At 50.9% G+C, this 8977-nt stretch overlaps 1 protein-coding gene across 1 annotated transcript; it reads right to left on the reverse strand.

The window, feature by feature from the left end:
* Positions 1–567: 567 nt before the first annotated feature.
* Fst (follistatin) lies at positions 568–6443 on the reverse strand. Its single transcript, XM_051183081.1, has 6 exons — positions 5983–6443; positions 3921–4112; positions 3241–3459; positions 2688–2912; positions 1805–2035; positions 568–1020 (listed from the first exon to the last, which is right to left on the reverse strand). The coding sequence occupies exons 1-6, from the start codon at positions 6065–6067 to the stop codon at positions 938–940; spliced, it is 1035 nt and encodes a 344-aa protein (XP_051039038.1). The 5' UTR covers positions 6068–6443; the 3' UTR covers positions 568–937.
* Positions 6444–8977: the final 2534 nt, after the last annotated feature.

The raw sequence follows: 8977 nt of genomic DNA on the forward strand, positions 1-8977 counted from the left end.
ACTTTTAGTGACACATTGGTTGAAAAAGAACTAATTGAGAAGGTACAGCCGACTGCCTCAAAGGGAACACTAGGTGACAGGTTGAAAGTGTAACTTCCACCTCCCTTTAGTCTCCTGACGCCCACCCCATCACCACGTCTTTGGATCTGTAACATCACAAAAGCACATTTCTAGAATTTTAATGCCCCTGGCTCTCATACTCGCTCACAATGTTTTCCCCAGAACAAGGGAACAGAAGCAGACATTTCCTCCAAGATGCATATCCTCTGTACCCGAGGCAGAGTTACAATGCCTTTTGGTCAGTCAAGATTCCTTGTAAACAAAACCCGAAAGGATCAGGTATGTACAGAGTAGGCAGCTGAGAATCCAATAAATAAACATGACAGAAACTGACATGCAAACTTGCTAAGAGGTGGAGAAGAGTCTAACAGCAGTGAAATGAAGGGAGATGGGTCAGTGAGTGGGTCCTAAGGAATGAACTTCAATGGTTTACAGGGTGGGGAGAGTCGGGGGGGGGGGCGGTTTTACTTTACAAGCAAGAGACCTCACAATAAATAACAACTGCTCTTCCTTTCACGAATAAATTTCTTCAAAAACAAGGCATACAGTCAATCAGACATTTTATGTATAAATTATAAAACATGACACAGTATAAATAAACGTCTACAAGTCTCAACTATAGGCCTCACCCAGTAGACCCACAACATGACGATCTCTCCATGCCCAGTGAGTAACATTGTGGCCCGGAGAGAGCTTTAGGACAAGGTCCTTGCATGTATACTTTTCCCCCCAAATAAATAAGCATACACTTATTTACATTATAGACAATATATTTTTTCTTTTCCTTATTTTCTTTTCTATCTTTTTTCCCCCCTTTTCTTTTGTTGTGTTCTGTTTTGCCCAGAGGCTTTGTCAACACTGAGCACTGGTGGAGCGTTTACCACTCTAGAATGGAAGAGATAGGAAAGCTGTAGTCCTGGTCCTCCTCCTCTTCCTCCTCCTCCGTGTCTTCCGAGATGGCTAGATGGGGGAATGAATATAGGGGGAGCTGTTGTTTAAACACGGATGACAACAGCGCAGAAGCAGCTCAGTGTATGTTTTCAAAGCCCTCTGATACAGCCTCATTACAGCGGTGCATTTTTACATGACTTGCAGTGTGATGCTTTTTATTTTTCTTTGTTTTTTTTTTGGCATCTGCAGTTATGCAGTAAGTTTACTTAAAAAACAAACGACAAACAAACCACCATAATCTATGAAGTCAAAATTGCAGAAAGTTCTGAAGAATCAATGGCTCAGGTTTTACAGGCAGATTCCTGAAATCAGATAAAAAGCGCTCTTGTGTTCTAGGTATAACTGCTTTTCTCCTTAATCCAGAGTTAGTAGCGGCAACTGCGATAAGCCGCAGCCCAGGTGTGATAATATAAAGCTGTCTTTGAAAAAAAAAAAAGAAAGAAAGAAAAGAAAAACAACCCCCCCCCCAAACTTTTGAAGCAGTTAGTTTAGATTCCAGTGTTAATGAAGCAACAGCAAAGCAAGATACTAGAAGGAAAGAATGAGCATCAAACAACTGCAGAGAGGCTTTCATAGGCAACCCAGTGGAAGGCCATCAGACGGACCCTGAAGGCCAGGAAACACTGCAGAGTTTGGCTGAGGATCAGCGACTTGCTGGTGAAATTTAGCAGCTACCTAGCTTTAACAGACACGGGTTTACACAGGGAGGTCTGCGTGCTTTTTAAACTGTCCAATTCCCCAGGGCTCTCCTGGAAATGCCTGAAATTGCAGCAAGGTTAAAAATCACACTTACAGTTGCAAGATCCGGAGTGCTTCACTTCGAGCAGTACGCCAGACGAGCAGGCAGCTTCCTTCATGGCACACTGGCTGGCGTAAGTGGCATTGTCACTGGCACAGACCGGCTCATCCGACTTACTGTCAGGGCAAAGCTCATCACAGAGAGAGCAACGGCCTCGGCCAACCTTGAAATCCCACAGGCATTTTTTTCCACCACCACACTGGATGTCTTCACAGGACTTTGCTTCTAGGATATAAGACACTGTGATGAGCAAACTGTATGTCTCCCTTCCTTCCCTTCATTCCCTACGTGTGTGTATACACATACACACACACACACACACATAATACATACTGTCACTTACTAAAGGGAGTAATGAAGACGTTAAATTAAACTGCTTTGCAATCACACACACACACACACACACACACACACACACACACACACACACACCGGGGCTTCTTACATCTTATAGAACTGCATTAAACACAATATTCTTTGATTTTTACAACATCCTTGATTTAAATATGCATGTGATTGCTTCCTACAAGTGTGATTAAAAAAAAAAAAAACAAAATCAAATGCCATCAATTACTGGAATCTGGTAACAGGTTTTAGGAACTGTTAAGTAATTATTTTTCACTTGCAGCGAGTCTGGCACTTTTGAAAAAATGTGTAAAATTGTGTGAGCTCTAAGTTTCCTAAGACAGAACGCTGTTTTCTGCTTCTTGCTGCCGGGTCAATGCATAAGAAGACAGTGGTTCTTCAGGAGGGACGTTTTAGTTAAACAGTTTTCACCCAAACTGAGGTGGGCTTGGATTTGCTCAATGAACAGCCCCACCCAATTAGAACCGATACATTTTCTTCTTCTTTTCTTTCCTCAATCCAGAATACCTACTGATACATTTTCCCTCATAGGCTAATCCAATCGATCTGCCCAGCAAACAGGTGGCCTTTCTCAGGTGGCAGGCGCTAGGGTAAGTCACTCCATCATTCCCACACAGGTACTGCTCAGAAGAGGCGGGTTCTGGGCAAATGCGATTGCAGGTGACACAGTAGGCATTGTTTGTCTGGTCCACCACACAGGTGGAGCTGCCCGGACAGAGAACATCCCGGCAAGTCTCTGGAAAAAAAAAAAAAAAAAAAAAAAAGGAGGGAGACCTTTCAGTAGGCGCCTTCTGGTCCTTAGAAAGTAAACAGTTGATGTTGTTATGAAGGGAATTACTAAAGTGAAACATCCAGATTTTAACAGGCATTCGGGGGCCTGGCTGTTTCCCAGAGGGCCTGTGACTCAGGGCTGGCTCCTTCATCACCCTTTAGGAGTTAGAAAACAGCCCCTTTATTCGGTATTACTATACTGATCCCTGGCTCTTTGTGTAGACTGTACTAACTATCCCTCTTGGGTCTTCAAGAGTCTATGAATGTATAAGATGCTGAAGGGTGGTACCTACTTTTACATTTGCCCTGGTACTGGACTTCCAGTTCCGGCTGCTCTTTACATCTGGCCTTGAGGAGCGCACATTCATTGCGGTAGGTTTTCCCATCCAGCCCACACACTGGACCCTTCCAGGTGATGTTGGAACAGTCTGGGGCACAGACGCATCGGGGTTTATTCTTCTTGTTCATTCGGCATTTTTTCCCAGGCCCGCAGTCCACATTCTCACACGTTTCTAAGAGTTGGAAAGAGGCAGGGACTCAGACCGAGGCCAGGCGGTTGGGGGACCAGATGGGGTGGGGTGGTGGTCTCAAATGCCTCGCGCAATCGTGCATCAGAGATGGAGGTCCCCCCCCTCCCGGCTGTCTCCTGGAAGACTGGAAGGGATGGGGGCTGGGGACCTCAGGCTGCATCCTGTATCCAAATTCCCTCAAAGACCACACTGGTTGGCCGCCGCCTTCACTACAGCATTCAGCTAAGAAGCCAGAGGACCCGACCTCGGCCGACCTTGTTTTGCCTACAGCATGAGCTGGATTCCACCTAGCTCAATCTACCGGGGGGGGGGGGAGGGGGGAGGCGAGAACATGGAGAAACGGAACAAAACTCTGCCAGTCCTAAGCCCCAGCCAGACAGTGGGAAAGCTGAGGGCAAGACGCCCTCTACTGAGGGCCTGCTGCCTAGGGAAGAAAAGCCCACCTTTACAGGGGATGCAGTTGGGGGCGCCCCCGTTGAAAATCATCCACTTGAAGAGAGTATTGTCGTTCACATCCTCCTCGGTCCACGAGGTACTCAGACGGCCGGTGCTGCAACACTCCTCTTTGGTGAGCTCGGTCTTATACAGGACCTGGCAGCGGCCGTTCTTGGCTTGGCGCAGCCAGCAATTCCCAGCTGTGAAGAGACGGGGATCAGGAGGTGAATGAGTAGTGGGGTAGGCGAAGGAAGGGGGCTAGAACCCGGCAAAGAGGCCTGGGGGGGGTCTGGGGACCAAGCGATCGAGGGGGAGGGCAGAGAGAGAGAGAGAGAGAGAGAGAGAGAGAGAGAGAGAGAGAGAGGGAGAGAGAGCGCCATCACCGAGGTGGGAGGTGGGCTGGAGCAGCCACCGCCGCTGCGTCTCAGCCATATCAATGTCAGCTCCCAGTGACCCAGACACAACACGTGCAGCTTGCATTGACTTTTTACTAGACTGTTTACTTTTATTCGTCCCATTTCATAACCTGCAGCGACTGGAAGAGCAGATTAAAGAACCTGACAGAAACAGGGTGCGACGGATGTTTTTGCATGTTGGTTTCATGTAGGCGGTAAGAGAATTATTTGTGACAGGGGTTAAGAAAGTAGAGAGAGCAGACGCGGAAGGGAGGGAAGGAGGGAGCGAGGGAGTGTGTGGGGGGGGAGTAGGGAGAATGAATATGAATCTTCAGAAACAGATCAAGCAGGAGACACTTGAGAAAAAAAAAAAAATGAAAGCAAACAGAGGCAGCCGGGCCCGGCCTGGATCTGCCCTGTGCGGCCTCGAGGCGCAACCCGCCCGTCGGGCCCGTTTTGCAATCCGCCAGCCCGGAGCACGGCCCGCCGCAGCCACCGCGGTCTTTCGAAATCTCCGAGGGCTGCTTTCCCTGGCGCCCACGTCCCGGCACCCAGGCAGCGCCCCTATCAGAAAGGCGGGCTGCCCAGCCTAGTGTCGGGCAGACGGCTAGGGCCAGTGCCCGGGAGAGCAGCTTACAACACACAAAACCTTCCGGCTCTAACATGCAAAGCTGCAGGGCTAAAGCGGGGAGGCTTCCTCCGGCTCGGCTCACATACACCTACCTCATGTCTACCAAGAACTCTTTGCAAATACCCCCCCCCCCCAGCCCTTTCCCTGGGTTCGGACTTTGGACAAGAATACTTCTCATGAATCACCGAAGCGACTCGAGCAACTGGAGCGCATGGGTCATCACTATTTAAAAAAAAAAAAATCCTGCCCGGAGACTAATTGTTATAAAATAAATCATTAAAAAATTTTTAGAAGATAAACTTCCGACATTTGCTCTTTAATCCACGTCAGAATCTAAGCCGCTCGTGGGCTGCTAATTGTTGTACAGAAAGTTTGCAGACATGAAGGAGGCAGAGCGGAGAAGACTATAAAGTACTTAAAACACTTGGGGCTAATAATTTGTCTTGTCCTTTTTTCCTCTCCGTCCCCCCCCCCCCCTCCGCGGGGCACAGGGAGAGATGTGGAAGGAGCATCCACCAACACTACCTCCCTCTAAAAAATCTCAGTACCCACATTTCCAAGTTTGGGCAAAGTTTCTGAAACCGCGTCCCCCCAGCCACCCAAGAAAATTCGGTATCTCCCATCCCCCACCCCAAGTCATCTTTTAAAAAAGTCACCAAAAGATACGGAAGGAAGATAGGTGGGCTCGTTAGTAGGTCGATTACAGTCTCCAGGCTATTATGGATGCTCGCCCTTCTCCCGAGCCAACCAGGGGCGATAACATCTGAAGTCATTATGACCACAACTTGGAGCATCTATCTCTAACTACTGAGGTTCCAGCTCACCCAGTCACGCCTTTTCCTTTTTGAGGACAACCCGACTCTAAACTCTGCTCTCCAAAGTGTCACCGCTTTAGTCCTTTCCCCCAGCTCCCTTCTCCCGGAGGAGCCGAGTGGTTCCAACATCTTCCGAGAGCAGCGTCGGTCAGAAACGGGCCAGGTCGAGGCGACAGAGAAGTAGAGCCGGTGGCCCAGCCGAGCCTCCGGGCGCATGCCCTGCACTCACCCTGGGCGCTGCGGTCCTCCATGAACTGGCTGAGTAGCAGCAGCAGGAGGCAGAGCCCGCCGGGCTGGTGCCGGGCGCAGACCATCCTGGGGCAGGCGCAGGGCGAGGAGCGCGGCGGCGGGTGGCTCGGGCGAGCGGCGCGCGTCGCAGAGGCGAGCGGCGGAGGGCGCAGCGATCCTGGCGCAGCCCCGCGCTCGCCACCGGCCGCCCGCGCGATTCAATGGACGTCAGAAGCCGGGCGCAGCCGCGCTTTAAATCTAGACGGGGGTCTTAAGGTTTGCGGTGGGCGGTCTCCCAGTGTGTGGGGCTGTGGGAGGGCGGCCGCGACCGAGGGTGTGCCGGCTCTTTGGGGGTGGGGAGCTTTTAAAAGTTCAGTGTGAATCAGGTGACATTTCCCACCTTCTGGAAACCCTTCCCAATTATCTGTCGGAGGTGCCCGAAATCAAAGAGGCAGGAGGGGAATCGCCGAGTTCTTATTTGCGCAGGAGCGGGAGGGGTCGGCCGCAGGGGCGGGGGCTGGGGGCGACGCTTCGGGGTTGGAGAGCATCCACTTCAGTCCTGCACGCCGCCGCTCGCAGCCGGCGCGCCCGGGGTGGCGTGCGAGTGTGCGTGCGAGTGTGTGAGTGAGTGAGTGTGTGCGCGCGTGTGCGCGCGCGTGTGAGTGCCGGCGCTGGAAGAGGCGGCCGGCGGAGCCAGGGGACCCCGGGAGTTGGTCCCCGGCACCTTTGCTCCAGGGCTCCAGAGAGAATTCTTCAAATGCCGCAGGATCCCGGAGCTGCTCAGCCCCGGGGCGCAGTTTCGGGACCCTCCCCGCTGAGCCTGGGCGCCGGGTCCCGGCGACGTTCTGCGTCCCGGGGTCTCTGGCGAGTCTCACTTTGCGGCCGCCGTGCCCCGCTCTCCCCGTCCCCCCTCCCCGAGTCCCCCAGCCTGGAGTGGTTGCTAAGAGCCCCGACCCCGACACCTTCCACCCTGGAGGAACGCTGCCGGGACGCGGCCCTCGGTCTCCTCAAGTCAGAGGCAAACAAAAATGTTTAACACCTCGGAGCCGGTCGCCCCCGGCCGTGTCGCCCTCTCCCTTTCTCCCCTTTCCCTTCGCGGCGTCCGCAGTCGCAGCCCCGAGCGGGGGCGCCGACGTAGGCGGTCTGCCCCCTCCTCCCCCGCTCCGAGACGCCCCAGTTTCTGTCCCGAGCCTCAGCCTCCCTCCCTCCCTCCCGCCCGCCCTCCCTCTCTCATATTAAAAAAAAAAAAAAAAAAAAAAAAAAAGATTGCACCATGATATTGAACTTCTGCAGCCTCAGTTTATTGAGTGCAATGCCTGGCATTCTTCGCCGAAAGTTGGCGGGTCTTCTCATTTATAACATTTTCTGGCACGGCTGAATGAAACCGAGGAGGCGATATTTCCTTTTATAATAAAACGATTACTTCACGGAAAATGCTATATTGTTGATTTCAAAGCTGCCTCTTAAATTTCTATTCTTTTTGCCTTTGAAGCCCGAACGGCAACAAACAGCGAACCGTGCAGACAAAAATCCTTGGACATTCTCAGGTTATTGGGATTTGTTCTATGGATTTCAAATTCTCCCTTCTTTTCTACCCCCCCTCCCACGCCCTTCCACCCGCTCCCCCCTCCCGACCCCCCTCGGGTTCCTCCTCTCTTCCCCCCACCCCCATCTTCCACCAGCCTCCTCACCCCCTCCACAACTGCAAATAACTCAGCGATAACAGATTTTTTTCCACCAACTGCAGGAGATAGTGCTAATCTTTTAATAAAAGATCCCATTACAATGGGATCTGTCTGGACAGACTATAATAGATCCCGAAATACAGCCGTGCTAATATTAGAAGACAGTTGTTTGGGTGCCTCTCAGACGGGCCCAAGCCCCCCTTTGAAAGTGGGCATGAATCACAAAGCCCGCGGCCGCCGGCCGCACCAGCTCCGCGCGCACCCGCGGCAGCAGGCTGGTGGAAGCGGTGACCTCGCCGCCGCTTTTCGCTTTATAATTGCAGTCGTGAGGACGGAGGAGAGGGGAGGGGAGTGGGTGGCCCGGGAGGGCCGGCTTTTCGCTCACTTTAGACGGCCCTGGGGCTCCACATCCTTCTTAATCTTTCCAGATTCATTTTGTCTGTGTCTGTCTGCCTGCCTGTTTGTCTGTCTCCTTCCTCTCCTGGCTTTTCCTCCCGCCTCCCACTTCCCTCTTCTCCCTTTCCCAGCCCTTCCCGGTTTCTGTCCCCCCCTCCCTCCCCCGGACTCTGCCCATACTCTCCCTCCCCTTTCCTCGTCTCCTTTTCTCTTTCCTCCAACGCATTAATGTGGAGTTGTTTAGTGCCCTCTAATGGTAGGCGACATTAACAATTAATAGCAAACTGTCGCCCGAGCAGGAGCAGGAGCCACCACCACTTAATGGCAGAATTTCAAAGTTGAATTATTCCTTCTTTACTCAGACATGCTTATAATGTGGCAGCGGAAGAAAAGTTTGTTTTCTCCCCTTCAAATGTCCCCACCCCATTCCGGGGAAACCTACCTAAAGGAAAACTAACAGTTACTGCTACTTGTCTCCTCGCCATCCTATAATTTTTTTTTTTTTCCCTGCCAGCTTCTGTTTTAGCTAGATTTTAAAAAATCAAACTGTTTTTCTGGAGTTGAAAAATAAGCATTCTAAATGCAGAGATGATCTTAGGCGGTAGAAAACAGAATCTTATGGCTACCAGTGGGCATTTAAATGTCTTTAATATTGAAACATAATTGCACAATTTTATATTTGTTTCCAGTTGAAACACATCTTTTGGGCTCCCATCATCAGTTAGCCTTTGGAAGTTGAGGGAACTTTCTTAATTTTTAATACTGGGACCTTGTAAGATGTTCAAATTATACTCATACCCCCAGATGCAGATAGGTCATTTTATAAAAAAGATTATGTTTTTTTTTAAAAAAAATAAATTTGGCCTATACACCTGTTGTGTGCAGGTGTTCCAAGCAGTCCAGAAGATGGACCAT

Source organism: Phodopus roborovskii, unplaced genomic scaffold (genome assembly GCF_943737965.1).
Source record: "Phodopus roborovskii unplaced genomic scaffold, PHOROB, whole genome shotgun sequence".
Taxonomy (NCBI): domain Eukaryota; kingdom Metazoa; phylum Chordata; class Mammalia; order Rodentia; family Cricetidae; genus Phodopus; species Phodopus roborovskii.

Coding starts and splice junctions, on each gene's coding strand:
- Fst (XM_051183081.1), bottom strand. CDS start 6,067: ATGGTCTGCGCCCGGCACCAGCCCGGCGGGCTCTGCCTCCTGCTGCTG. Junction 3,460..3,920: donor CAACTGCATCCCCTGTAAAG/GTGGGCTTTTCT, acceptor TCCAACTCTTAG/AAACGTGTGAGAATGTGGAC. Junction 2,913..3,240: donor GTACCAGGGCAAATGTAAAA/GTAGGTACCACC, acceptor TTTTTTTTCCAG/AGACTTGCCGGGATGTTCTC.